Genomic DNA, 27,928 nt, shown 5'->3' with positions numbered 1-27,928 from the left:
CCAAGCTCTCGCCATTGGCAGAGATTCTCCTTGGTACCTCGAAGACGTAGACAGGTGCCAAAGCACGCGTATCTATCCTTGATCCGTTCGACTGGCCCTGCCCCTGTCTGTCTGTTTCCCTTCCCTTCTCCCACCCACGCACGCCATGGCATACATGTGTGTGTGTGTGTGTGTGTGTGTGTGTGTGTGTGTGTGTGTCCCCGCTCTTGTCTCCACTGCCGTTGTATAAACTATGCTCACCACCACTACCACTACCATGAACACCATCTCCATGACACCAGTCTTCTCACGACACGGTACCTCTCACCTCTTCCGAACCTTACTTCAATTCCTCGGCGTGCTCGGGTAGTGCGAAGTCGTCGGACTTGCCGTCGCCCTGGGCGGCCTTCTTAGTCAAGGGCCCGTTCTTGACCATGATGGTCATGACCTCGTAGAGGACGTCCGCGGCGGCCATGGTGGTCAGCTCCGCGTTCGTGTCGTAGGCCGGGGCGACCTCGACGATGTCCGCGGCGACGAAGTTGAGGCCCTCGAGGCCGCGCAGGATGGTGCGCAGCTCGCGGGTGCTCCAGCCGCCGGTCTCGGGGGTGCCGGTGGCGGGGGCGAAGGCCGGGTCGAGGGTGTCGATGTCGATGGAGAGGTAGACGGGGTCGACGGTGCCGACGCGGTCGCGGATGCGGCGCACGATGCCCTCGACGCCGATGGTGTCGATCTCGCGCGCCTCGACCCGCGTGAACCCGCAGTACCCGTCGTTCTCGTAGTCGGAGGGGCCGGACAGCGTCGTGCGGATCCCCGCGTGGATCGAGCTGTCGTTGGCCAACAGACCTTCCTCGGACGCCCAGTAAAAGTACGTCCCGTGGTTGATGGCCGCCTGCTTGGACGGCGCCCCGCCAAACACCTTGGGCTTCCACGTGTCGAGGTGCGAGTCGAAGTGGATCACGCTGATCGGGCCGTACGCCTTGTTGATCGACCGCAGCAGCGGCAGCGTGATCGTGTGGTCGCCCCCGAGCGTGATGATCCGTGGCAGCGTCTTGCCCGCCTTGGAGATGCCCGGTTCCTGCGCCGCCGTGTACGGCGTGCGCATGAGCAGCGTGTTGTGTCCGTCCTCGATCTGCTGGAGCGCGTAGTGATTGTCGTACCTTTTTTGTTGGACGTCTTTGTCAGTATCATGCGCAAGATAAACAATACCGACAGTTTCGTGGTGTTTCAAAGGCAAAGGCCCATCAGTGGGACGCAGAGGAGGGTTGTACTCACGAAGTGACTGGGATGTCGCCGCAATCAATGACTTTGCCCCAGAAGTTGAAGGGGTTGGATTTCATGGGTCTGTTTGCATTGTATAGGGGTTGATTCCCCCCAAATTGTCAGCCTTTTTCTTGTTTCTGCCGCCTCGTATTGCTTGCTGGTCCCTGTATCATCGTCGTTGTCTCTCACCCCACGGTTTCCAGCATGTCCGAGTACCGCCAGGTTCATTGGACGAAAAGGGAGGGGGAAGAGGAAAGGGGTTCTGGCCACACGTACACATTATACCCGCCGCTAAACCCCAGTTTTCGTGAGCCTTTTGTGACATACGGTGTCGCAACGTAAGCCTTTGAGCAGGAACGAAAAAAAGGACGTACTAGAGATTGAGGCGTCGAGAACCTTGCCTGATCCCACTGGGTCCAAACCGCGCTCCCGGTCGGTACGAAGTACCCGTGTCGAATGGTGCGCCTGTTTGTCACCAAAAAGAGCCAACCCCGACACAAAAATTAGCCTTCTTCCAGGTTCTTGTATCGGTTTTTGGGGGGAGAAACCCCAGAAATGAAAAATTTGGGACCCCCCTACCAAGAAATGCAATGTCATATTTCTCCTCGTCGCTGGTCAGGCAGGGGAAATAGGGGAGGCGGCCGAAGGTCGAGATGCCAGAGAAGACAGAGTCCGCCTGGGTTTCGAGAGTGTCAATGAGCTTGTCCTACAGCCGCATTCGCCCATACTGAATCTCACCTGTGTGCCACCATCACCTGGCAGGGTGTTGTACCAAAGCGACTTGTGCGGTCCTTCAATGGGAGCTTGATCGTGGTCGTGGTCGCCATGGGCGAGCGCGCAGCTGGCACATGCCAGGAGGGCAAAGGCCTTGATTAACATCTTGTTGGCCTTGGTGGTCAAGTTGGTCAATCTCGTCCCAACGCAATAACGAAGATTCAAGCAGCGACGAGTAAAAGAGAGATCTTTATGAGTAGCAAAAATCCCACGAAGCAGAAAATTTGGAGCTCAAGCGTAAGCAGCTTTTTTTTTGTTGTTGTCTCTTCCCACAAGCTAGGTAGGAGCTCTCAGCCCATGAGTTCCTGCAGATAGCTCCCAGCTCCGACAGGTCCATGCGCCTTACTCAGGACCGTATCCAATGATGCAGATTTGGACTGTCCTCTTACCTAAAATGCCCCCAAGCATGTAAATGGGCGCGGGAGTCTTCCGGGCACGACAGAAGCTTTCCCTATCAATGCAGGCCCCGCAGCGTTGACATGAGGAATTGCCAAATCATGACAGCATGAGAACATTCATGCGAGGCCGAGACCAGGGCTTTGGGGGGGGGAAGCTGGCCCGGACATTTCTCTCGAGCCATATCGCGGGGGTGTTTGGCCCATCAGCAGAAGGAGAACAAAGGACCGGTGAGCAGAAACGAGGGGAGCCGCATGCACGGATGGGTTCTGGTCGAAGGCCGCAACAGCGCACAAGTCCATGCGAGGGGAATGGCAGGTGGACTTGGCCGGCGGTAGGTCAGAAGAGAGGGAGAGGCCGTGAGCGAATGCTGTGTGTCATTATTGAAGGCGTGACGCAAGTCATTGTCCAGGGCGGGATGCTTATCAGTGGGAATGAAAGGAAGAGAGAATCTCGTATCATGCGCAGTTCTTTTTTGGTCCGACGTTCAATTGATGTGAACGACGCTAAACCGGAAAAGGAAGCTTGTAGTGCCAATACGGGGCCAGCGATGGGGATCAGGTCCATATCTAAGCTCAAGATCAGAAACCAGATCTATGTAATACTTTTGATCATCTACCTCCTATGTTACCCTATCTATCTTTGGATTATCATGTTCTATGTTGTCATTCACTCATTGAGCGCCATTTTCCGAAGGTGAAGGAGCCACAGACGCCGTGGCATAGCCGCCCTCCACTAGCTCGTCCTTGTCCATCCGGGCAAAAGCCTTGTCAACCTCGTGCTCCCAGTTGCTGAAGGCGACAATCGCCCACTCGGCAATGCCCACTAGATACAGCGCAATGCACTGACCGACCCAGAGCCCCGGGAGACCCCAGCCATGGAAGGCCAGCCAGATGCCCAGGGGAAGAGCGCCGCAATAGTAGCTGACGAGATTAACGGCAGCTCCAATATGCTGTCTGCCCATGCCTCGTAGAGATCCGCCACAGCTGCCATTGAGACCATCTGCAATTTGGAATAGAGCCACGTACGGCAAGACATCGGCGGTAAGCTTGACCACCCGCTCATCGTCGTTGAAGATCTTGGCAAAGACGTTCTTCGTGCCCATCAGGATGGCCAACACGATAGCTCCCATGAGCATGCTCAGCCAGGCAGCCACGTTGGCCGATCGTGCTGCTCCCTTGGCAGTGCGTAAACCGAGCATGTTGCCCACCCGCGCACTGGCGGCAACTCCAATGCCAAAGGGGATGGTGTTCATGACTTGATCTGCTGTCATGATGACACTTTGGGATGCGAGAGGGATTTCTCCGAGTCGGCCAGCCGCCAATGCCACAATCTCGAAAGCCCACCACTCAGTCCCGACATGAATCACCCCCAGGGAGGCCAACTTGGCAAAGACACCCATGTTTTGAAGGCATCTCTTGGTCCAACCGCCCCAACATTCGCCGCCAGCCACAAATCTGGCATAGAGCACGAGGCCCAGAAACGAAAGCCAGTAGCCAATGCCAGTTGCGAGCGGCGCCGCAAAGATGCCCCAACCCGCCACATAGACAAACAGGTAATTCAACAACGCGCTGATTGGAGAAGTGATCAAGAGCACGTAAGTCCCTGGTCGCATGATCTCTTGAGCCTGAAGATACTTCTTCATCGTCTCAAAGTAGATGTATCCCAGTCCTCCGGGGATCAAACAACTTAGGAATTTAGAGCTGTCGTGTGACAACTGGGGACTTTGACCCAGAGCTTTAAACACGGGCTCCGAACAAAGCCAAAGGATGGCGACAGGGACATAGAACAGAGTCAGGACGATGAAGGCTCGTTGCAGGAGGATGCCCAAGTCATGCTTGTTCTTGCTTCCGGTGAAAGTGGAACTCGCCAGAGTATCCAAAGCGGTTGATCCTCCCATGCCAATCAGCCAGCCCGTACACATGGCGAACATGTAAGAGAACGCAGCAGTGGAGAGGTCTTGTGGCGATGCTCGGCCAACGATCAAGATTGACACTGTTTGGAGCGAGTTCTGCAGCGAGTAGGCCAAAATGACAGGTATAGAACCTCGGAATAGGACCCAGAATTCATGAAGAACGAGCCTCTGTGTCGGGGTGTCGTCTTCGGGGAGGATATCGAGCAGCTCGCCTTCCTGATGGCTGGGTGCTTGCTCTTCATCATGGCGCTTCTTGGGGAGAAGCCCCGTGTGTTCATCGGGCTCCTCTGGCTGAATTTCCTCATTCATCAATGCTACCGAACGCCGTCGCTGGTCGTGGTCCTCTTCTATAGAACCGCGTTCGTGAGCAGAAACCCTTCGAAGACACTTTGTGACCCGAGACTTACCGGTGGAACTATATCTTCGCATGACTCGTCGATTGGCAAAGCCATATACATTCCCTCGTAGGTCTAATATCAATATCAACAGTCTGACGCCATTGTCTGGAGAAGAAAAAAGACAGGAATGTCTAGATTTGGGAAATCCGACAGGGTTAGTTATGAAGTAATACAAAAGAACATGTGAGAAATGGACTTAGTCAACGACGAAACATATCCATGAGACGCCCCATCCCAGGTACCGACGCCTGGACGGGTCGCCATGCCTCGAGCTGGCCAGCATAAGCAGCGATGCAGTGGCGATGGTCGGATTGGATCGTCTGGGAATCCAATGTCAAATGGCAAAACGTAACGGGGAGACGCCTATCAAGAGTGAGTGAATGCAGTGAGCTAGGGCATGATGCAGCCGTGGAAGCTTTGAGCATTTGAGCCTTTGACAAAAGTCATTGCATTATCCAATTGTCGCGGCGCTTTTCCTTTCCTTATCTTCAGCCCACATCTGGCTCCTTGCGATTGGGAGAAGCGAGAAATGGGGACGCGGAGGGCGGAAAGGGAACCTTGAACGAAAGTCCAATGATAATCTTGCCGCGGATTGTGGGCCTTGGCTGGTCTCACGCCTGAGAGATGCCAGTTGGACAAGCATCGCCGGCGTCAGGATCGAACATGCAGAGGTAGGTGGATGCACTCGGTACTTTGGGTAGGATCGGAGTTAGATGGGCGTGCTGTGGTGTAGCCTGGACACCGTGAGATAGACATTGCCTTGACAACTAGATGCATGGGTAAGGTTTGGCTGCGATCCGAGAATTTCGAGAATGCCAATCGTTTGGGTGCTGGGTAGCGAATGCTACTTCAATCCGATGGGATTCATTTCGGGATTCAAAAATGCCAGTTGATGGGTCAATGTGTCTTGCCAGCCGCCTGTTGACGAAGCTTGAAAAACCCGGGCTGACGAGGCTGTGTAGTCTGGGATCTGATTGGCCGCAACCTCAACATGGCAGCCTTGCGTGCCTTGCCAACTGAATTCTCTTCCCTCTTCGTCTTCCCCGCCGAAGACCATGACAAACATGGACAGAAGTGAAATCTTAGAGATACTCTCACTCGAGCCGGAGAATGAGCGACCACAGACTGGTGTTCTTCGCCGACAAGCTCACACCATCATCTCCGGCATCACATCCGATGAAGACCACGACCACCTCCCATCCGCACTCCTCGACCTTCTCACACAAGTCATCAAACCGCTGTTCACCAACACAAAACATCCACAGTTGACTTCCACCGGCCGCAAGTCCCTCGTACCAGGACCGCCGCCGTCGATAGGCGCGGCAAGGTTTCTCACATCTTTAGACGACGATGAACAGGCCCAGAAACCATGGAAGCGGGGGCCCTTCACCGCGCCCCTGCTGAAGTATGTCCTACGAAGCTATATGCTTCTCCCACAGCCGGTGCGCAGGTCTACGATAGAATCCCACTTCCACCTCCTCGTCCCGCCTCTTCTCAACATGATCGATGACGCATCGCCGACGTACAAATCCGACGGGTGTCTCCTACTGCGCCTGCTTTGCACGACACTGGTCTCGACGCAAAGCGACATGCTGAAACGGACCGGGCTGACAGACGTATTTGTCGACGCGCTCAAGACGAATTTCCTGCTGCTGCCGACTCTGACGCCCGAGGCCGACAGTCTGCTGGTCCTGAGGGAGCTGTATCCCGCTTACCTTTCACTCGTGGATGCAAATTTCATCAGACTGGAAGTGGCCACCGCCGAGGGAGTTGACATCTCGACGGGCAAGAAACCCGACGCGGGACCAACGTGGAATATGGGCGAGGACCTGGTGGCGAGGGAAGTCCTGCTCACCAAGCTCTTCAGACACGGGATCATGGCGTCGTTGTCGCACCTGTCCTCGGCGACGGATTCGTTCTCAAACACAATCTCTGCCCCGATCACGACCTTGCTGCTGAACCAGGTTCCCCCAACATTCAGACGAATGGGGATCTACACCGTGAAACATCTCCAGACGCTCTTGCCCATGATGCGGCTGGTCCTGATGGACCCATTCGTCCTGGCGGCGCCGGAGATGGCGCTCGCCTCGCTAAACGTCTTGGACGTGGTTGTCGACGTGTGCGCACCGCGGGTCAGGGACAAGTGGTGGGCCGAGATCCTCGGGGCCTGCGTCGCTTGCTGGTGCAACTGTTTGGACGAGACAGACGGTGCGAATGACGTGCCCTCCGCGAAGGCTATACAAGAGATCATAAAGAAAACCAAAGATGTGGTGAAGATGCTGCAGGACGTCCTGGCGAAGGAGGAGTGGGCGGACATCAAGGAGAAATTGCTGAGCGAGGAGGGTGATCTGACTGGATTATTCGAAGACTAAAAGGACCGCATGTATCATCACATTGAGGATTCGTATGCAATTCTTTGTTACAAGAGTTGGCCATTCACTCATGATGGATGTTCAAACACGCACGTAGTTGCCTATGTGCGAAGGAAGAGGGAAATGGCGAATGCTCGCTCCCCTGGCGGTCAATTTATATTTCGCCCCGTGGTCCTTTTCCATTGAACAAAACAAAACTCACGCTATGAACCTCCTTTTCCAGGGCGAATGTCAATCTATACGGGTATCACAAAAGGATCAGAACAACAAAAGAAAGGTCCATTCTAACACCCCCCAGAAAATGCCATCGCCTGTCGACTCCCCGATCCGATGACAGCCATTCGAATCAAACACCGCGCGGACACCCGCCTAGCCGACGACGGGCCCATCAGCGTTGCCTTCCATCTCATCGCCGACCACGGGCCGCTGTTTGAACAGGCTCTTCCCCCTCAGCCACTTCCTGTAGGCCTTGTATCGCTTCTTCCCACCGTCCTCCTCCAGCACGGTCAGCGGGTCCTCGACCTGCCCACTTGCCACATACTCCAGGTAATCATCGATGCTGGCCTCGGCCCTCTCCTCCATCGTCAGCGTCACCGCACCGCGCTCGTCGTCAAAGTGCCGGAGCACTTTGTGATCGGCCGGGTCGGACGAGGTCTTTGACAGATACTCGAGGAATTCGAGCGGCGCCGAGGAGTAGTCGATGTCGCTGGACACCACCAACGGGATCGTCGACGGGTGTGCCACGTAGCGCTGGTACTCTTTCAACTGGCGCACCTGAGGGTTGAGAGAGTTTTCGATGAGGGATGTGAAGGCGTGGAGGGCAAGCTCGGCTTTTGTGGGTGGGCCAAGGAGAAGGGAGCTGTTGGTCAGGTCACTACTCGTGGTGGTTGGCAGTCTTGGGATCTTAGGCACTGAGGTTGACTGGACCTCGAACGAGGGTTCCTTGATGATGCCCGTGTATCGGCGGCCTCTCAGGGCGTTGTGAAGCTGCTGCTGCGCGTCGAGCCAAGGCCCCAGGGTGCTGGGCTTCGGAGTCGGCTCAATTGCTGATGGGGTGGCCGAATTCAAACGTCCGTCGGCGGACGACACCATCGTTTCTCCTCCGATCGTGGACGCGGTATCGTCCGACGGCGCAACTATCTTGACGCCCTTCCGAGTCCCCTGCCCCTTTTCATGCCCTTCTCCGTCGCTGTCGTTCGCCGTCCGCACCCTAAACGGGCTGAGGTCGTACTTTCCGGCCGAAGTTGAGCTGATCGGGATATATTGTAGATTCGAGCGCATTTTGAAGGAGAAGAGCTTCCGGAATGACGATATGGATAGAGGCCGGTAGTATTCGACCCAATAATCGTCAAAAAATGTCAACGGTCGGTCGCGCAGCTCATGCGGCCAGAGCGATGGCGGCATCTGCGGCGTTTCGAGGTATTCGTCCGTGTACCAGTGGCGGTAACTCGGTCGCCGCTTGCCAAACATGGATCGCGGATCGGAGTGGTGCAAGTAATAGTCCGTGGTGAGATCCCAAAGCATGGGCTGGCCCTGGGCGAAGACATAGTTTCCAAGGAACAGGTTGTACGCTTCCTGCCTCTGCGCGTCCATGAACGAGTTGTTGTAATACCGCTTGAAACTCTCGACCATGTCGCGCGAATGGCTCGTCCACTGGTTGATTTTTCGGTACGTGGCCATGGTGTTCACCAGGTGTGAGCCACCATACTGTACAGCTATAGTATCGCCGTGGTCGTGCCACATGTGGGTGAACAGGTTTACAGCATCGGAGTCGTACTCGACCGACGGATGCTCGATCACCCCTAACGCCTGAAGTTGGTATCCGAGAGCCTTCTTCGCAATCACAAATTGAGCAGCATTGGTTCGATCGAGACAGTCGATGCAGTTGGTTCTTGCGACACCGGTTTGGAGACGCAGGCCCGAGTCCTCATCACGGCCGTTCTGAAAGAAGCCTGTTCTGGGAAGGATATCTTCAGCTATTGCCTCCAGACTGCCAATGACATCTTGATCTCTACTTTTCGATGCTCGACTCATGTCCCATGCATGATACACAATCTGCTTGTCCTTCGGCAAGAATTGGTTGAGGTAATTCACCGCAAGAGTGTACTCTTTCAGAAGCTTGGACTCCCTTGGAGTGCGTTCGCGGGCCTTTATCAGGTTGAGCACGTATATGGGTGTTCCGTACCGCTTGAAAAGGTTGTCGAAGTGAAGAGCAGCAGCGCTGAAGAACGGGTCCACCACGTTAAGATGGATGTCAGGTTTTGGCGAGACACCTGTGCTGTCCTGAGTCCAGTGCAATGGAATACTGCCACGATGTTGCACATAGGAAGTGTATTTGTTGTTTGCGAACAGCACGGGGCCTGGGGCGTGAAATGAAGTGGTCAGCATTTCTGATACGATTTGCTCGGTTTCCACGTCGTTTGCCACGTATCCAAGGTCATTGGCACCACGTTTTAGGAATCTGGCGCCGGCAAAGAATCTCGATCGACGGGCAATGATTGTCACATAGACTACCCTGCCCCAGTATACCGACAGTGAGCTTTGATCGACGTACCCATGAACGACCGACAGACACCAGTCGTACGGGTTCTTGAGAACTTCTTTGGCGGGTTGCAAGAGGTGATGGTTCCAGACAAACATATCGTTATGGTCTGGCTTGTGAGGCTCTGTCAGTCCCTCCTGGAGTGCTTGCCGTTCGCGCATGATATTGTGCTGCAGTGTTCGGGTAACATCGTACGAATAGCTAAAATAGAAGGACCTGGTAAGATCGAGATTGTTCAGGATACCGATAAACCGCGTTTCTTCGAGGTGTCGGTCCGATTTCGTTCGGGTGGATGCTGCCGTTACCAGAGGCATCAGTTCCGTCTTGTCGATTTGATAGATGTAATGACCCCCAATCATAGCCACTTGACTCCTTTTGGTCACGTACAGCATGTAATACTGGGCTGTAAAGCGGATGAATCCCAGGAGCCCCCAGAAGCTAGTCTTGATCTTCAGCCCGCCGGTTGCTCGATTGCCCTCGTCAATAGCATTGAGAATCTGCTGCGTTTCCTTTTTGGTGTAGACAATGTCATCTTCCGTAATGTTAAGCTCACCCGGTTCTGACGTCCGATCGATCTTCAGTATCCGAAATGCCGAGTCCAAAAGGTCTGAACCAACGATATAGTAATAGTTGGCGGTTTCGTGGAGGGTAAACTTGTGCATTTTGCTGACGCCTTCCTCTCCCACTTTGCTGACAAGTGCACCCCTATTGCGTTGCAGTGCCGTCGGAGAAGGACTCGCCGTGCGGTGGAAAGACTTGGACAGATCATACTCGTCCTCATCATCCTCAACCTCTCGCTGCCCTGGCGCCAGAGGCGGCGACTCCGGAGGATTGTTGGACAGCTGAGGATATTTCTGAGGAACTTCCTTCTCTGTCTCGTCCGAATCGGACTTGTTGACTTCGAGGACTCGAGGGGTGTTGTTGTCAACATCAACGTCTTGTGCAGGCGTTTTGGGTCCGCCGCCCTGCCCGTCTGTACCATCGGCGGAAGCATCATCAGTTGCATCTGCAGAGTCATCGCCAGATTTGACCAAGACCTGATTGGCGACGAACTCTCTGAAAGACTCCATGATTGAAAACCGCGTCTCACGTTGCCTGGGGTGGCAACCAACAACACCTGATCACCTCCATCGACGACACTCGCTTTCTGAGTTGGGGAGTACAGTCACAGTAGTCAGCACATAAGGGTCGACATGATTGATGCTATGATAGGGGCCATAATGATGCAGCCTTTCCTTGTTGGAGATGGATGTCCGACACGAATGCACCAAAGATGTCACCATCGTGATATTGTTTCCCATTTGGGTTTACTCTAGCCAAGACTGCCAAGATCGAACCGGCCGAGGCTCGATTCGGGCTCGTCGTTAGTTTCACTCTCCCCGCGTCTTTCTTCCAAGGTTGTGGCGCGTCTTACCCAAGGCGCCCCAGATCAAGTATAAAAATGTAACCAGTGGTACATTGGGCAGCTTGAGTCTCCGCTGCCTACCTAACTGCACGATCGAACTCCCAAAAATGGCTCCCACCGCCCCAGCTCCTTTCTCCGAACCACTCCTCCCGCAGCTCGATCTCGGGAATCCGTATTACACGGAGAAACACCACCGCCTCCGTGCCTTTGTCCGCAACTACCTTGAGACCGAGATCGCTCCCTATGCGCAAGAATGGGAAGAGGCAGGCCAGGTGCCGGAGCATGTCCGTCTACGACATTGCCAGCTCGGGTTCGCGGTCACCCATCCCGTCGTTGATCCCGCTGATGCGGGCGGTGTCCAACTGCCTGCCGGAATACCTTACGACGAATGGGATACGTGGTGCTCCGTTATCGTAACCGACGAGGTCAGCCGTCTGGGCTGGTGTGGTCCAATGTGGGGCATTTCAGGCGGCAACGCGATCGGTGCACCGCCTATTGCGCACTACGGAACAAAAGAACAAAGACAAAGGTGGCTGCCGAAGATCGCCAGAGGAGAGCTCAGATTTTGTCTGGGCATCACCGAGCCAGACGGAGGAAGCGACGTCGCCAATATCAAAACCACCGCGGAGAGGAGGGGAGATCGTTATATCGTGAACGGCAATAAGAAATGGATCACCAACGCTCTCTGGTGCGACTATTGTACAGCTGCGGTGAGGACCGGTGGACCAGGCCATGGAGGTATCAGCCTGTTGGTTATCCCGCTCAAGGCAGAGGGTGTCACATTAAGAAGATTGGAGAACACAGGCGTCCACGCCAGCGGTATGACATTTGATCCTGTTTCTGACTACCACCCCACTCTAACATTCTTAGGATCAACCTACATCACTTTTGACGATGTCGAAGTTCCCGCGGACCACCTCATTGGACGCGAAGGCGGCGGCTTCCCCATGATCATGTCCAACTTCAACCCAGAGCGTCTCTCTCTGGCTACTGCCTCACTCCGTCTCGCTCGGGTCTGCGCCCAAGATGCGTACAATTACGCCTGCGATCGCGAGACCTTTGGCAAGAAACTGATCGAGCATCCTCCCATCAAGGCAAAGATTGCCAAATTCGGACTCTTGATTGAACCCGCCCACGCATTCCTCGAGCAGCTGTGCTACATCATTGAAACTTCACGCGTGACAGGAAAGCCGGTTAATATCGGCGGCATGACAGCCTTGCTAAAGGTGATGAGCACAAGGTGCTTGGAAAAAGTGTGTCGAGAGGCACAGCAGATCATGGGTGGAGCCGGCTACTCAAAGACGGGGAGAGGTGCCCGGATCGAACAGATCAGTCGAGATGTGCGTGTTCACGTTGTCGGTGGTGGCAGTGAAGAGATCATGCTTGACCTGGCCGTCCGTCAAGAGGTCAAGGATGTCAAGTTGAGAGCTGCTAGGCTTGCGGGTGCGAAGCTGTAAAGGAAAGAAGGTTGTGAGGATTGTACAGGTCATTGTTCATTTCATCTCATGCGAGCTCCCGCATGCCATGGCGATTAGTATAGAAGTCGACGCTGCTCAATTCCATGGTCCAGGTCCATTTCAAAAGTCTCTGCCACATAGCAATAGCGAGATTGTTATTGCAGTGCTGATGCCATTGATGGAACGAGTCCAAGACTGCCCAGCAGCTTGTGGTGTTGCCTGCTGCATCACTTGCTCTGGTACTACCCGACCGATATCCCTTCGCCTCGGCTCCTCGGTTTCCGCTACTGCTCGTTGAGCTTGGTTCGATACGAGGCTGTAACTCCACCATCATTGGTCGCGACCCCTGAGTATAGAAGAGGGTTTTGTTATTTTGGCTAGTTTCGAGATAGAACTCTTGCCGAGGTTCTCGCCGAGGCTGCTGTTGGAGGGTTTTTGCTAGATGGTGTTCGTAGAAGTAATAAGGTACGTTCCACGTATCTTGTAATTTCTGGGATGTGTCCGAGTGCAGAGGAAACCGAGGCGAGCCGAAAGGAAATGAGAGGGAGGCGTTCCTCACACCTGCCGGAGATAGATCCGTGAGATGGAGGGGGAGTTCCGCCTTTCCCCAGCTCCGTGATGCCTCCCTGATTAGCCAGCCTCTTTTGTTTCGCAGCCTCAACCGAGACCGAATTCCGACTTTTTGCTCGAGATCATCTCAATTGCCTCTTCCCTCGTTCCGGTTGGATGGTTGAACTGCCAGCGTGCCAGTTCATCGACTGCGTTCTTGAGCCACGGACCTCCCTTGGGGTTGCCAAAAGCTTCTTTGATCTCGTTCCCCTTGAGGATCGGAGTGATGGCATGCGCGGCTTCGAGGTCTTGATCGTGCAGGTAAGCAGCGAACTTTTGATATCGGTCCGTCGCGGTCGAGAAACCTTGCTCCACGATGTCACAAAGCAGTGAGAAGAGAACATGCGATCTCCACGCCTCTCGACACTGTCTTAGAGTCATGCCCACGTCTCCCCGAACGGCTTTCTCGTCGTTCACTGACCGCACGGCTTCGAGAATGGAGGCTCGTAGGTCGATGGCATCTTTCAGGACCTTGCTCATGCTATTGGTGGCCTTGATGCCTTCCCTGGAGGCCTGGTATGCTTTTACAGATGATTTGTACCACGGCGTATACGTCGCGAGGAACCAACTCAGGGCTTGGTCTTCTTTTGGTCGCAGGCTGAGGCAGATGGAGGATTTCTCGTCCAGAATCCTTCGAAGTCCGTCGTAGGCGATGACCGCGTGTCCAGCATCGACCGAGTCGTCTGTCGGCGACGTTGCCGGATCGGCAAACACGGTGAAGTACAGATCAAATTCGTTGACGTATTTCAATCCTGTGTAGGGATCGGGTCCAGCCATAATCTTACCGATCTCCACCCCCACACGCTCTCTACTGATCTTCAAGCGGAGAGCCTCGTGGATGGTTTGGTCTTTCATCGCCTCTTTCGCAGACGCCTCGATCTCGTACTGAAGTCGGCACGCGAACCGAATGAGACGGAGGACCCGTAGCGGATCGTCCTTGAATGTTTGATACGGTGCAAGAGGTGTCCGAATGATCTTGCGCTTCATGTCCTCGAGTCCTCGACGCGTGAAGTCCTCAACCTCTTGCGTGTCGAGGTTGAAGAAGAGGGCATTGACGGTTGCGTCTCGACGGAGTGCATCTTCCTCCGCAGTGCCGAATTCCACTTGTGGATGGCGGTTGTGGTGGTTGTAGACCTCTTTCCTGAGGTTGACAAAGTCGACGTCGATGCCAAACATTCTCGTGGTGATGGTTTCCAGGTGCTTCGACTTGTCGGGGTTCGCCGCGATCTTGTGAATGTCCTTGACCTGCGAGTTGAAGCCTTGTTGCGCGGCTTGTTCTTCGTATTTGGCCCCGTGCTTCTTGATGAAGGCCTGCAGAGCTTGACCAAACTCCCACCCGGTCATTGTACTCAGTGCCACGTCGATGTCGTGGCTCTGCACCCCGAGCAGTTTATCTCGGACCCAGCCTCCCGTCCACCGTAGCACGAGATCCTTCATTCCAGGGACAGATTTCATCTCCTCGCGACAGTCGAGCAGGCATTGCCGGAACAATTTCTCCGCCGGTGTCAACGGCAGGTGGATGGTGGTCATATTTGATGAAGCCCTTATTTGGGAAGTGCTGCGGCGAAGGCTTGAAAGTCGATGGATGTTTATGAGAGGTCGAAAGGTCATAATAAGTGAGACCCAAGCCCAGGAGTTTGATGGATCTCAATCCAAGCGATAGCGTCCCATTTCACTTGTCGGTGTTTGATCAAACAGGAGGGAAGATTGGTATGACCAGCATGAGTCACTCAGACTGCAGGCGGGGAGGTCTAGCCTGACAGATACAACATCAAATGTAAGCGTTGTATCGAATAACCAATACACTCTTCGGCTGTTTGTTTGAGACTGCTCTCCCATCGCTGGCCTGCAGCATCATTCGATGTGGTTGACACTTGATTTTTACCAGGCTAACTATCAGCCTCGCCAGCCCACCTTGTTTGACAACGGAATATAGTTTCACCGGATCGCGATGTCAACCTCGGCCATTGTCGGCTTTCACGAGTGAACAAGGTGCTGTAGTGCCATCCATCTACAGCGAAGTCAAGCCGTAACTTGTGCCCGCTTGATCTGAAGCTTTGTGGTAACTTGTTTCCCCAAGACTTGCTCTATGCTCGAGTAACACTGGCCTTGTTGCAGCAAAGAAACACACGATGCTTGTGATCGGTCTCACAGGCTCGATCGCAACGGGCAAATCCACCTGCGCCCAGATCTTGTCCTCCCCTCCGCACTCGCTGCCCTTGGTTGACGCCGACCTGCTCGCACGAAAGGCCGTGGAACCGGGCACATGGGGATACCGGCGCATAGTCGCGACCTTTGGTCCCACCACACCCGACCTCCTCCTCCCGGCCTCGGATCCCCAGTGTGGTGGAAATGAAGACGGGCCGAACGGGAAGGGAAGACCGCTGAACAGACCCGCGCTGGGGAGGAGGGTCTTTGGGAACACGGAGGAGAGGATACGCGACCGGAAGAAGCTGAACGCCATCGTCCACCCCGCGGTGCGGTTTCTGATGGCCCGCGCGATGCTGTACTACTATTTCCGCGGGTACTGGGCCGTGCTGGTCGACGTGCCCCTCCTGTTCGAGTCCGGCCTCGACATCTTCTGCAGCACTGTCATCGTCGTCGCCGTGTCTGACCCGGCGATCCAGATGCAACGCCTCCGAGAACGCGACCCGCATCTCTCGCCCGAGGACGCCGAGAACAGAGTCAAAAGCCAGGTGGACGTGCGGGAGAAAGCAGCACGGTGCGAACGTCGAAACAACGGCAAGCCGAACGCAGGCAAAGGCTACGTTCTCTACAATGACGGCGACAAAGACGATCTCAAGCTCCAGATCGCAGACGTCATGGCGAAGATCAAGTCGCAGAGTCCGCGGTGGTGGAGTCTCCTCCTCCTCGTCTGCCCGCCTCTCATGGCCACAGTCGCTTCCTGGGAAGTCCTTTGGAGCTGGTACGCGCGGCGAAAGACCATCAAGGAGAGAGGTGAAGAAATGGCCAAGCCGAAATGAAGGAGAAAAAGAAAATTGACGACGAAATGTTAAACAAGTGCTCATACTACTAGATTTTTATAAAGAGAAAATCAGTGTTCGCTCAAGTGGCTGATTCTGACCCCCAGATATGGGAAACCAATTTATACCCCCTTCGAGTTTCAAAGATGGACCGATATCAAAGAATGTTCTCTATGGTGAGAGGTTCGTACACAGGGATGATTTAGGCGTGGGTCCGCGTTAATTGGAACTGAACATTTGGCGAGAAGTGATTGTGATATTACTCGATACCACGAGTTGAGTTGTCGAAGGGACGAGGCTGGGCAAGGCTGTGGCCACCGTCCACAAACCTCTCTTCGACATGCTGCTGTGCCGCTCCGTGCGTGACGAACCCACTTGCAGTGCTGAGAGCAGACATCTCAATGCCCCTTGAACAGGTTCATCTACTTCTACCTGCTGTCTTCCTCGAACATCACATCAGATTCGAGGGCAGCCTCTACTTCTACAATTCAAGTCGATACTTCTCTAGAACCTTCTCTCCTTCGGGGATTCTAGTAGACACGCTTCGACAAAGGCTAATGGGTGGTGTTGTGAATGAATTGTATTGAACCAGCATATTTCAAAGCATAGACTGTCAAACTCCTACTGAGATGGTTTCCATCCCATCTCCGTTGCTCGTCCTTGCCACCTTTTCTTCTCCGCTTCAATGGTTGCCAGCTTCTTCTCCAGCTCTCGTATCTTGTCAAGCTTGTTTTGGCGATGTTTTCGAGAATTGATCGTGTTACGAATCCGCTGAGCCCCTTTCTTGTCGGCCATGTCGACGAAATGGATTTGTGGTCCGTATTTCGCCTTCGCACTCGTCACGCCTTTTGAAGACAGACGAGCGTCAGGTGCACTAGATGGAGTGCAGGCCATCGACTTTGGTGTTCTGATCGAGTTGTTTGCATCCGGAACCCCGCAGAAACCGATATCCGGTGTCATGGGAGAGGACTCGGTGCTGAGATCACAAGGACTAGGGATTGAGATTGAGGTGCATCCAGGTATAAATTGGCTGCTGGGTGCTCCTGGGCACGGGATATCTCCTGGGAAAGAAACCGCGAATGGATTGGCAAAGAAGCTCTCTGGGAAACTCAGAGGCACATTGCCCATCAAGTCGGACGGATCCTCCCTCGGAGGCGCCACCTCCCCAACTGAAAGAGGAGCAGCCTCACCCATATGGTGCGTGGCATCCTTCAGGATCTGATATGTATCTTCATCGCGGCAAGCGTCGCTGATGCAGTCGTCAGAGACGTCTAGATTACCCCATCCGAGCGCCGAAGAGCTATCATCGTTGCTGATGGGACAGTTGTAGTATTGTGAATGAACATTTCGCTGGCCATCATTGACAGCCAGAGGATAGGACCGTAGGTAATTATTCTGTGAAACCGGAGACTCCCACTCGGGCCATTGATGGTTCTTATGGCGGGTAGAGTGAGACGAGTTGACGGGTAGGTTGTGGAGTAACGGTAACAACCATGGTGAACAACTGTCCAAAGTGACCCCCGGTCAGGACAGGTGGAAGGGTGATAGACGCCTTGCTGTTCTTTTGCCTGGTAGCAAGGCAGGGAGGGGAGGAGGTAAGGGTATGGAAAGGGAAGAGAGAGGAAGGGAGGAGAAAGAGGGAAGTGGGATGAAAGCATTGAAAAACCACTTTGAGCCTGTCGTCGTCCGAGGCGGATGAATCTAGACCCAACAAGGTAACTGGGACGGGCGGCTCGGTCTGACAGGAGGAAAGTCAAATGCACCACCCAATGACACGGCAGATTCATTGTCTTGGGAGCCTCAATCATCGATTTAAGGCTTTTTGTCTGACAAGCAGCATTTTCTTGGTCAGCGGACAAATGACTCACTCCTCCCCCATCACGTTACAGTGAACAACGCTGCGCCTCGCTCTGTCCGACCAAATGGTGTAACCTCCTACCTTTCATCGAACCGATTCGATTCGGAGGACCGAGGCGCCAATTCTAGAAGCCACTTCCCCTTTTCGCTCGCTGCTCGGACATACCAAGTACGGGGACGGATACAAATCATGTATCAAGAGAGAGTTTCTTCCGCCTCTGTTTCCTTCCCCACATAATCAATGGCCGGACAGACTTCCAGATACCACAAACGTACAGAGGGACAGGACCGGGATGTTGCTGTCGGTCGTCTTCTGTTCTTACCACTTGCCTGAACGGTACACAGTACAATTTCAACGACAGTGATAGAGTTATTCGATGGTCGACGACAACTTCAGATCCAACACGACAAGCATCTTTAAAAGGGAGCATAACTTCCTCCAGCTGTTGGAGAGTTCTTCGTGAACAGTCCAGCAGCAGTGATGACGAACGTTTATATCGATTGTCCAGCCGACATCGTTTGACTTCCCTCGTGAAAATCACAAGTTTTGCCGATCTGAGCTCTGGTTTTTGCTTCACTACCGGTTTCTGTTTTGTTTCCTTAATGACTAGACCCTCGAGCTGTTGGGAATCCTGGGGATGAAGAGTTAGTTTGAGAAATGGCGGGATGGATCGGTCTCCCGGTGAAGAAACCATACATGCTTGGTGGCTTGTGATATGTGCCATGGTATTACATGTATACTGTATCTGCTTGGAGATACTCTAGAATTTGAGTCTATTTTCCATCCGGGGTGCTCCCAAGTACCCTCTATCCACCACGCTATGCAAACATGTCAAGGATTGGACAGCTCAGTATGAGCCTGTTGAATAGATTTGAACATGCAGGGCCCGACTGCTCACGAACCGCAAGTCATGTCGATGAGAGGGTCGTAGTTAGAGTCGACCACAGCAAAGCTAGGCGAGGCAGTGAAGTCGTCGACATCGTAAAAGAAGTAGTTGAGGCTGCTGAAGCTTGCACACGAAACTTGCCACCAGAACGTTTGCAGACTGTCGACCGAGGGAACTGCACTGCCAACAGCGTCGCCAGAAATTGGCCAGCCCGTCTCAGTAGTCCATACATCCCGACCTCCTGCGACCGCTCGCACTTGGTTGACTGCAGCCCAATATGCGTCACTAGCAGCACCATTGTCGATGCCAACGCCCTGCCAGTAGGGGTATGCATCGTTTCCGAGCCAGTCAACCGCTTCGATCACTGCCGTGTTGGCAGGGTCTACCCACGCGGTCCAGGTATCAACATGTCCAACAGACTTGCTGCTAGCTCCAAGACCCCAGAGCATACCGCGAACATCGTTGATCTGTGACGCCAGGGTATTTGCATCCGTGTCGCCTCGGTATAGGTCTTCAGAGCCGACCGATACGGCCAAGATCCAATCGTGTCCGTATTGTTGAATGGCTTCCAATAATGCTTGTTTTTCTGCCTCGTAATGGGTATTGTCTTCGGTCCAGACGCCAACAAGCAGCGAGGTACCAGTTTTGATGGCGGCAGGGACCGCGTTGGCTAGGGTATTGCAGTCGCTGGAAGCATACAGCCGGGCGCTCTTGAAGTTGCCCGGAAAGCTGGCGATCTTGTTGAAGACAAATTCCCAATCTGACTCGCTCCGACAGGCCCCATTGGCGAGATTGGCCCCGATATTGAATCCTTTGTAGTATGCCTCAGCTCCGGTGACGGCGGCAGCCGTGAGAGCAAATAGTTGACTGGTCTTCATCTTCAATTAGAGACCGTGTAAGAGGTCTGTTGTACCCAGGAGCAATCAAATAGAATTGTGCGAGCAAAAGAACAAACGAACGACTATGGCTACTGAAGCAGCCAAACGAAGGGACTTTTGAAGGACGTTAAACGAGTGACATGAACGACGAGGTTGAAGAAGAGGACGAAAAGTGCAATCCAGCAACAATATTATGTACCTCGACGACAGACACAAGATCCAAAATATTCAAGGTTAGCCCTTGCAACCAACGAGACATTGACCGGGGCTGCTATCCGCCATCTACCATGGTGGAGAATTGAAGCCTGAAAGAACCAAAAAGGGGCGCTATATCCGCCGGTCGACAGCCACTGACCCATCGATCCGGGGCAGGATCAGCGTACGTTGCTTGTGGCTGTACCTGCCTTAGCGCAGCCTGAGAGATTGAATGGGCCTGCTCATTGACGAATGGGTTCCAGATTCCAGGGTGTCTTGCCAACGGGTGGCCCTCGAAAACAGAGACATTTATTTCCAGCCTCGGGCAATTAGGGGTGCTCGTATTCGTGGACTCGAAGATGCAGTCTCGCCTAGGTCTTGTGATGAAGAGAGGAATGAATTGAAGTGCTGTTTAGAGGTAGAGGTCTCGTCCAAGGACACCAGCAACGGCTCGTCGGGCGAAGATCCGGCAAGACAAGTGGGCGTTCGCCTCCCGTTGCCTCTAAACTTGAACGGGTCTAACCCCTGACATGGTGCCCTGAAATGAAGACTCCACGACCCAAAATCCTTCTTGACCCCAGTTCAATCTGCCGAAAGAGCGCAATCAGAGAGTTGATGACAAGGCCGGACCTGCACATGTTCTGACGAGGCAAGAAGCAAGAGAACACAAGGAGACCTCACCTGTCAGTATGACCTAGTGGGGACACTGTACGAGTGATATTGGACCGTGTTGCGCCTACCATGCGATGGCAGTTCGCAGGCAACGGCTGGTGCTCGTGGTGGCTGTTGCGTGCACTCTGTTCTTCCTCCTCCTGCATCTTCGTGGATCAGCCTTAGACGCTCTGCCCAGGGTATCGTTTGGGAATGAAGGAGTCCATCCTCATCGGCCATTGAAGCCCGGGAAGGGACATCTGATCAACCCCATTGCCAGCTTTATTCCTCTTCCGACAGGGGTTCAAATTCTCCCCAGAATCCAACATGAGTTCAAGGCCGAGGACGGGCTTGCTAGAGAGTCTCGACTGGCTCGTCTAGAGGCTATCAAAGAGGCCATGGTGCACTCGTGGAATGGATACCGAGAGAGGGCGTGGCTGCAAGATGAGCTGGCGCCAGTCACGGGAGGTTATAGGAGGTCTTTCGGGGATTGGTCTTTGACGCTGGTAGATGCGTTAGACACGCTCTGGCTGATGGGTATGGAAGACGAATTTGAGGCCGCAGTCCATGCTGTGGTCGGCATTGACTTCAACACTGCCACCCAACTGCCCATCAATGTCTTCGAGACAACGATCCGGCACCTGGGAGGGCTGCTCGGTGCGTACGATGTGAGCAATCGACGATATCCCGAATTGCTCGACAAAGCCATAGAGCTTGGTGAAATGCTGTACGGTGCATTCGACACTCCGAACCACATGCCGGTCACGAAGTGGTCAAAGATTGGTGTAGAAGGTGCATCAGGCCACACGCTCGTTGCTGAACTCGGGACGTTGAGCCTGGAGTTTACCAGGCTCACGCAGCTGACCGGAGAGCCCAAGTATTACGACGCGGTACAGCGCATCTCCGACTGCCTAGAGAGCCAGCAGAACTACACAAGGGCACCGGGCCTTTTCCCACACATCGTCAATGCGAGAGAATGCTGGTTCGGTGACGGGGTTTCTTTCTCCATCGGCGCATCTGCTGATTCTGTCTACGAGTATTTCCCCAAAGAATATCAGCTGCTCAGCGGCGCCAATCAGCAGTACAAGAGACTCTATGAAATCGCCAAAGATCCCATAAAGAAGTTCATTCTCTTCAAGCCCATGACTCCTACCAACGAAGACATTCTCATGGCAGGTACATTAAAGGCCTACAGGCCGGGCCACACCGAAGTGACGCCTCAGACTCAGCACCTCGCCTGCTTCGCTGGAGGCATGTTCGCTTTGGCAGCAAAGCTCTTCAATTCCCCTGAAGATCTGGAGACGGCCACGAGATTGGTCCGCGGCTGCATGTGGGCGTACAAGCAGACTGCGACGGCCATCATGCCAGAGATGTTTCACCTTATATCGTGTCCAACCGACGGAACTCCATGCGAATGGGATGAGAAGGCCTGGTTCAAGCACATGCTCCTCCTCAACACCCAGGACGAGAGTCCCCAGGACAAAATGCTTCCGGAAGACGAACGCCTTCGCACGAAGTCTCAGCGGCTGCGCTTGCCCAAGGGAGTCTCGGCCATCGCCGACCGTGCCTACGAACTGCGCCCCGAAGCGATTGAGTCGATCTTCGTCCTCTACCGGATCACTGGGGAGGAGACCCTGCGTGAAGGTGCGTGGGAAATGTTCGAGGCCATCACCAAGCACACGCGCACAGAGTTTGGGTATTCTTGCATCGAGGACGTGACGCAGGCGGAGCCACGGCAGACGGACAAGATGGAAAGCTTCTGGATGGCGGAGACGCTCAAGTACTTTTGGCTGTTATTCGAGGATCCCAGCGTTGTGAGTCTCGACGAGTTCGTCTTGAACACGGAAGCGCATCCGCTTCGACTCCCAAAGAAGAGATGACATGATGTGAATTATGTGAACGTGTTCTTTGCCTTGAAGTTAGACATCTTGCGGGCTGGTCCTTCGAGATTTGATGGTAGTTCTGAGGTGGCGCAAGCGTTTAGAAGATCCTGTTCAATACCTGTTTCACATCGTCACTTATCCTCTCGGGCACAGCAGAGTCCTGGCCCTTCTTCTTGCCCTTGACCTCGGTCTGCCTCCATGTCCTCCTGACATCCACAGCACTGTCACCTCCACCAGAATTTCCCGTCTCCTCGCGGTCTCCTTTCCTGCTAGCCTTCTTCCTCTTGATTCCCTCGACCCTCCTCCCTTCCTCCACGCCCTCGATGAAGCGCTTCGTCTCCCGGGCGATGGTCCTCCTCTCTTCATCCCTTCTGCCCTCCTCCTCTCTCTTCTCCTCCCTGATGCCAGCCATCAGCTCCTCCCACGCCATCCCTTTCAAGTACTTCATATTCCACAGGTCGTCTCTGTAATAGCCGCCCTTCTTCCCGCCCACGGTCGTGGCATTCAGAGTCTCAGCGCATCTTCGAGCGACCTTCTTGGATGAGAACTCGATCCAGCCTTCCGTGTAGAGTTGGCGCGAGTTCTTTTTCGAGTTGTGTGCGTGCCGCGACGCGGGGGAGAGGAAGAGCCGCTTGATCGGGGAGAAGCCGCGCTGTTCCAGGAGGTTACGCAGCGCAGACGGTTTGAGGTACGGGGGGAGGGATGAGAGGTACACCACGCCGGGAGTTGTCTCCTTGTGTTTGGATTTCTTGGGTTTCTTCTGGTTTGTAGGCTCGCTTGTCGCGGACGCGGACTGGCGTTCTTGGTTTTCTGCTGTAGCGGTGGTCGCTTCTGCATCCCGACCTTGCTTCTCAACATGCTTTGCATCCTCGCCATCGTCGTAATCCTCCTCATTCTCATGTACATTGTCACGGTCGTCGAACTCTGGCTGGGCCGTAGCGGAGGGGCCGCTCGCCGTCTTCTTCTTCTTCTCCTCCGGGGTTCGTCTGCGCTTCACATCGTACGCATCCAGTTCTTCCTCCTCGTCACTGCTTTCGCGTTCGATCTTCCGCCTCTTACTTGCCCTCCCGGCCTTCGACACTTCGGCCGCCTCGGAATCGTAGCCCGCATCCTGGTCGGATTCGTCTGAGAATCCGGCGTCGAGGTACGTATTCCTCCGCTCGGAACTCATGGTATCAGGATGTCAAAACGATCTAGTCTTGTCGAAACAGGGGAATGAGAAGATATCTCTCTCTTTGCTGCTATTTTTATGGCGAGGTGTAGTCGTGAAGAGACCAAAAAGGTGGGAAAGCCATCCACATGTGTAAGAGTCGAGGTGGTTGTGGGTGGTGACTGAGAATGCGGAGAAAAATTTCTGGTTGGAGAGAGTCCGGCGGGAATGATAAGAGTCAATAATGAGTGGCCAGTCCCAATAGCCATACCCCGTACTGAGTATATTTGAGGGAGATATTTTCTTCATATTGCTACAAATTGTCTATCGGCTCTTTTATGTACGGGATCTATAGACGAGCGCTCTCGCCCTTCCAGCGAAGTGCTTTTCCGTCACTGGAGACAGTCTTCCGCGCGATTACTTCCTGGACTTTCTCTCTCACACCAGCTTTGTTCTTCCACAGCCTCAACACATCATCAATCACCCTCTTTGAACCTTCCTGGCCTACCTCCTTGACAACAGCCTCAATATCCGACTCCCGAGGCAAAGCAAATTTGGCGTGTGGGTAGTCTGTGTAGTGTTGATCAAGTGCTCCTTCATGGGGTTCCACCAACTGCAGAGCCTCCTGCTCCGTAGGAGCGACAAAGAATTCGTCCACATCGGCCGTCGAGACCTCTGCTAACGTGGCAGGATTCCATACAGGTTTCGTGGGCGGTTTGTTGATCAGGCGTGCAGAGACACCCTCCACAAAGTCGGGGTGTGCCATGAATCTGCTGGCCATTTTGTGCTCTTTAATAAAGGTCTCAGTTATGTTCCAGTGCTTTCCTTCTCGGAGCTGACGTAGCGTGACACGCAGACTCGTGGGTGATCGGATAGCAATGGTCTTTTGGGTTGCTTTCGCCCACTCGACGGTCTTCTCGTCTGCTGATTCTGCCTCCTTCTGGAGAGCGCCCAAGATCTCCTCTACTGTGTTGTACTTGAAGACCCGATCGACAGCTTCTCGCAAGGCACCGGTGAGGTTCCCATACTTGGCAGCTTCGTAGGAATCGGGTGAGGGTAGCGAGCTTGAAAACTCGGAGATCGTGGAGTTGATAAGTTCCAGTCGTTCGTTCAGATCAGCGTAGTCTTTAAAGACCAGCTCGGAGAGTCGAGTTGTCAATTGTGCCAAGACAGAGCTGTCGACGTAATGTGTCGCGATGCCAGCGTAGAAGGCCTGCACACCATGGAGTCGCTCAGAAGTCAGGGCTAGATATGTACCAATCTCGCCATCCAGGCGAGACAAGAAGAAACTCCCACCAACATCAGGGAAGAACCCAATGGTGGTCTCGGGCATGGCAAAGACGGTCTTCTCAGTCGCAATTCGGAAAGGTGCATGGACCGAAAGACCAACACCACCGCCCATTGTTATGCCATCCATGATCGCTATGTATGGCTTGCTGTATGTGGCAATCAGATGGTCCAGTTTGTATTCAAGAGCAAAGTAGTCCGAAGACTTCTTTTGACCTTCTGGTCCCTGTTTATTCTGTGACGCCAGTTCTGCAACATCACCGCCTGCGCAGAAAGCTTTCGGGCCAGCACCGCTTATCAGAACGACGTTGGCCATTTGCGATTTTTCCCACTCCCGAAGTCGAGGGAGTATTTTCCTCGCCATTGAGCCGTTGAGGGAGTTGAGCTTCTTGGGCCGATTCAACTCAATGGTTCGCACACCGTAAAGAGAGTTGAACAGGACGTCGTCAGGATCATCTGTGGGAAGTTCTTTCGGCAGTCCGCCGTACTTAATGGCCGTGGAAGACATCTGCATTGCCTGTGAGCTCAAATGGACTGTCTCTTACTGATCAGACCCTACCGTTCGACGGCCCAGTGCCAATGGAGAAAATGGAGCTCTGGATCTTGCTGCAAACGCCGTTGTTCTGGCAATAGCGCTGGGTGCCACAAGATAGGCCGTGTATTTCCCACAACAGGCTTTCATGTCGGCGAAAAGCGACAACGAGAATTACATTGAACACAGATGGGCGAGGGAGTTCCGTTTGTTGAGTAATGGACTGCGAAGGACGAACCTCGGCGATTTGTCCGTCCCTCCGAGGCTTTCCTCCCATACCCAGCTTTCAGCCTGATGTCTCAAAAGTGAAGGTAGAGCGAAGACTATCACGTGTAAGGCTGCGGCAAGAATATTTTCTTGGCGGCGATCGGGCTCAACCAGCGGGAGGCGAATTCTGAATAATAGACAGTCACTTTTTCTCATTCTTCAGCCTTCTCTTCTCTGTTCCTCCCTCTTTACCACTCTCGTTCTCTTGGCTGTGATTTCGTGTCAACGGTGTACCCAGACAACATTCAGGGGCTTCACGATGTCGATGGACCTTGACGCTCCAGTCGCACTGCCTTCAGTGAACAAGCCGCAAGCGGCGACAATTCTCTGCTGTAACTGTGGCGCTCCCATCGATGGGACTGCGTCTGCAGGTGCTCTATGTTATGACTGTATCAAACTCACGATAGACGTATCGGAAGGCATTCAGAGAGAAGGTGTACTTCACACTTGCCGAGATTGTGAAAGATGGCTCAGCCCACCTTCACAGTGGGTTTCGGCAGCTCCAGAGAGTAGAGAGTTGCTCGCTCTCTGTCTGCGGAAACTCCGAGGTCTTAACAAAGTTCGAATCATCGATGCTAATTTCCTCTGGACGGAACCCCATTCTAGGCGGATCAAGGTAAAGATCACGGTTCAACAAGAGGCATATGAAGGAACGATCCTGCAACAGACTTTCGAGGTGGAGTACGTGGTCGCTTTTCAACAATGCCCTGAGTGCGCGAAATCATATACACCCAATGTTTGGCGAGCCTCAGTCCAAGTTCGACAGAAAGTGCCTCATAAACGAACCTTCTTGTACCTTGAGCAGCTGGTTCTCAAACACCAAGCGCACAAGGACACGATCAACATCAAGGAGGTCAAGGACGGGCTCGATTTCTATTTCTCTCAACGGAATCATGCAGAAAAGTTTGTCGACTTCCTCACCTCCACGACACCGATCAAAGTCAAGAAATCTCAGGAACTTATTTCCATGGATATCCATACCTCGACGAAATCATACAAATTCACATACTCTTGCGAACTATTACCAATATGCAAAGACGATCTAGTTGCTTTACCCATCAAGATGGCCAAGTCCATCGGCAATATTGCACCTTTGACCCTTTGTTACCGAGTGGGGACGTCAATCAACCTCTTGGATCCGACTACACTACAGACAACAGACATGCCAACGTCGACGTACTGGCGAGCGCCTTTCAAAAGCCTTGCAGATGTGCAAGAACTCGTGGAATTTGTTGTACTTGACATCGAACCGTTAGGCACCCAAAATGGTCGCTTTTTTGGGGCGGAGGCCACGGTAGCAAGAGCTTCAGATCTCGGTGTCAACGACAAAACCTACTACTGCAGAACACATCTCGGTGGAGTTTTGCATGCTGGGGACTCGGTGCTTGGTTATCACTTGACGGGAACGAATTTCAACAATCCGCAGTTTGAAGAGTTGGAGCAAAGTAACAACTATTCGTCGACCATTCCAGATGTGATGCTGGTCAAGAAATTCTACGCAAGGAAGAAGAAGCCCAAGAGCAGGAACTGGAGGCTCAAGCGAATGGCAAAAGATGAGGGCGACCTATTGCCGAAGAAGGCCGACCAGGACAGGATGGATGCCGATTATGAAATGTTCTTGCGAGATGTGGAGGAAGATGTGGAGCTCAGGCAAACATTAGCGTTGTACAAAGCGAAGCATCAGAAGAAGAAGGATGCAGACGAGATGAGCATGATGACTGGGGAGACCAGTGAGGATGAGGTGCCTCAGATCAATATGGAGGAACTCCTGGATGACTTTGAAGACCTCGACGTGAACGATGAGGAATGATGCAGGCATTCAAAGAGAGGAACAACGATACCACTGGCAGCACTGATTTCTCTTTGACGATGAAAGGCTTAATTGCATCCATTGAACAAGTTGTCTATAAGTTGTCTTCAAGGACTTCGTACAGCCTCGTACAGCCTCGTACAGCCTCGTGCAGCCTTGCACAGCCTCATCCGCTAAACTGTCTCTCACGTGCTGTGTATGATATCATACGACATCAACTAGCACCACTAATAACTAGCGCGCATGGTTAATAACTTTCTCCCGTGCTCTCCGACTCAGTTACCAAGTGGCTAGAGCATCTAAGGCCTTCTTAGTCTTCCAATTGTACAATTTATCTCTCATATGCAAGTTGGTGTAGATCGAGGCTGAACCACTTCTCACTCTTGGTGCCTGCCTTATCGACATTGTCAAAGTGCGCACGCCCTTCGGTTTTCCCAATC

General features: G+C 53.5%; 13 protein-coding genes across 13 annotated transcripts; 5 read left to right on the top strand and 8 right to left on the bottom strand.

Moving 5' to 3' along the window:
- Positions 1–319: 319 nt before the first annotated feature.
- AYO20_00134 (agmatinase) lies at positions 320–2,118 on the bottom strand (the record flags this gene model as incomplete). Its single annotated transcript, XM_022638445.1, has 3 exons — positions 320–1,152; positions 1,819–1,915; positions 1,978–2,118. 3 exons carry the CDS (start codon positions 2,116–2,118, stop codon positions 320–322), a joined length of 1,071 nt encoding a protein of 356 aa, XP_022505410.1.
- Positions 2,119–3,082: 964 nt separating this feature from the next.
- Positions 3,083–4,753, bottom strand: AYO20_00133 (hypothetical protein; the record flags this gene model as incomplete). The annotated part of the gene is made up of 2 exons (XM_022638444.1): positions 3,083–4,671; positions 4,732–4,753. 2 exons carry the CDS (start codon positions 4,751–4,753, stop codon positions 3,083–3,085), a joined length of 1,611 nt encoding a protein of 536 aa, XP_022505409.1.
- Positions 4,754–5,786: 1,033 nt separating this feature from the next.
- AYO20_00132 (hypothetical protein) lies at positions 5,787–7,094 on the top strand (the record flags this gene model as incomplete). Its single annotated transcript, XM_022638443.1, has 1 exon — positions 5,787–7,094. The coding sequence occupies one exon, from the start codon at positions 5,787–5,789 to the stop codon at positions 7,092–7,094; it is 1,308 nt and encodes a 435-aa protein (XP_022505408.1).
- A 369-nt stretch (positions 7,095–7,463) lies between these two features.
- On the bottom strand, positions 7,464–10,706 carry AYO20_00131 (hypothetical protein; the record flags this gene model as incomplete). The annotated part of the gene is made up of 1 exon (XM_022638442.1): positions 7,464–10,706. One exon carries the CDS (start codon positions 10,704–10,706, stop codon positions 7,464–7,466), a length of 3,243 nt encoding a protein of 1,080 aa, XP_022505407.1.
- A 442-nt stretch (positions 10,707–11,148) lies between these two features.
- AYO20_00130 (hypothetical protein) lies at positions 11,149–12,498 on the top strand (the record flags this gene model as incomplete). The annotated part of the gene is made up of 1 exon (XM_022638441.1): positions 11,149–12,498. One exon carries the CDS (start codon positions 11,149–11,151, stop codon positions 12,496–12,498), a length of 1,350 nt encoding a protein of 449 aa, XP_022505406.1.
- Positions 12,499–13,155: 657 nt separating this feature from the next.
- Positions 13,156–14,637, bottom strand: AYO20_00129 (hypothetical protein; the record flags this gene model as incomplete). Its single annotated transcript, XM_022638440.1, has 1 exon — positions 13,156–14,637. The coding sequence occupies one exon, from the start codon at positions 14,635–14,637 to the stop codon at positions 13,156–13,158; it is 1,482 nt and encodes a 493-aa protein (XP_022505405.1).
- A 602-nt stretch (positions 14,638–15,239) lies between these two features.
- AYO20_00128 (dephospho-CoA kinase) lies at positions 15,240–16,091 on the top strand (the record flags this gene model as incomplete). The annotated part of the gene is made up of 1 exon (XM_022638439.1): positions 15,240–16,091. One exon carries the CDS (start codon positions 15,240–15,242, stop codon positions 16,089–16,091), a length of 852 nt encoding a protein of 283 aa, XP_022505404.1.
- A 621-nt stretch (positions 16,092–16,712) lies between these two features.
- AYO20_00127 (hypothetical protein) lies at positions 16,713–17,586 on the bottom strand (the record flags this gene model as incomplete). The annotated part of the gene is made up of 2 exons (XM_022638438.1): positions 16,713–17,525; positions 17,581–17,586. The coding sequence occupies 2 exons, from the start codon at positions 17,584–17,586 to the stop codon at positions 16,713–16,715; spliced, it is 819 nt and encodes a 272-aa protein (XP_022505403.1).
- A 1,257-nt stretch (positions 17,587–18,843) lies between these two features.
- On the bottom strand, positions 18,844–19,713 carry AYO20_00126 (hypothetical protein; the record flags this gene model as incomplete). Its single annotated transcript, XM_022638437.1, has 1 exon — positions 18,844–19,713. The coding sequence occupies one exon, from the start codon at positions 19,711–19,713 to the stop codon at positions 18,844–18,846; it is 870 nt and encodes a 289-aa protein (XP_022505402.1).
- A 941-nt stretch (positions 19,714–20,654) lies between these two features.
- AYO20_00125 (hypothetical protein) lies at positions 20,655–22,439 on the top strand (the record flags this gene model as incomplete). The annotated part of the gene is made up of 1 exon (XM_022638436.1): positions 20,655–22,439. One exon carries the CDS (start codon positions 20,655–20,657, stop codon positions 22,437–22,439), a length of 1,785 nt encoding a protein of 594 aa, XP_022505401.1.
- A 100-nt stretch (positions 22,440–22,539) lies between these two features.
- AYO20_00124 (hypothetical protein) lies at positions 22,540–23,613 on the bottom strand (the record flags this gene model as incomplete). The annotated part of the gene is made up of 1 exon (XM_022638435.1): positions 22,540–23,613. One exon carries the CDS (start codon positions 23,611–23,613, stop codon positions 22,540–22,542), a length of 1,074 nt encoding a protein of 357 aa, XP_022505400.1.
- Positions 23,614–23,941: 328 nt separating this feature from the next.
- Positions 23,942–25,387, bottom strand: AYO20_00123 (hypothetical protein; the record flags this gene model as incomplete). Its single annotated transcript, XM_022638434.1, has 1 exon — positions 23,942–25,387. The coding sequence occupies one exon, from the start codon at positions 25,385–25,387 to the stop codon at positions 23,942–23,944; it is 1,446 nt and encodes a 481-aa protein (XP_022505399.1).
- Positions 25,388–25,937: 550 nt separating this feature from the next.
- AYO20_00122 (hypothetical protein) lies at positions 25,938–27,488 on the top strand (the record flags this gene model as incomplete). The annotated part of the gene is made up of 1 exon (XM_022638433.1): positions 25,938–27,488. The coding sequence occupies one exon, from the start codon at positions 25,938–25,940 to the stop codon at positions 27,486–27,488; it is 1,551 nt and encodes a 516-aa protein (XP_022505398.1).
- Between the last annotated feature and the right edge of the window lie 440 nt (positions 27,489–27,928).

This window comes from Fonsecaea nubica, assembly GCF_001646965.1.
Source record: "Fonsecaea nubica strain CBS 269.64 chromosome Unknown Scaff1, whole genome shotgun sequence".
In the NCBI taxonomy this organism is placed as follows: domain Eukaryota; kingdom Fungi; phylum Ascomycota; class Eurotiomycetes; order Chaetothyriales; family Herpotrichiellaceae; genus Fonsecaea; species Fonsecaea nubica.
Note: the sequence above shows the minus strand (reverse complement) of the source record. Positions and strands in the feature narration are given on the sequence as shown.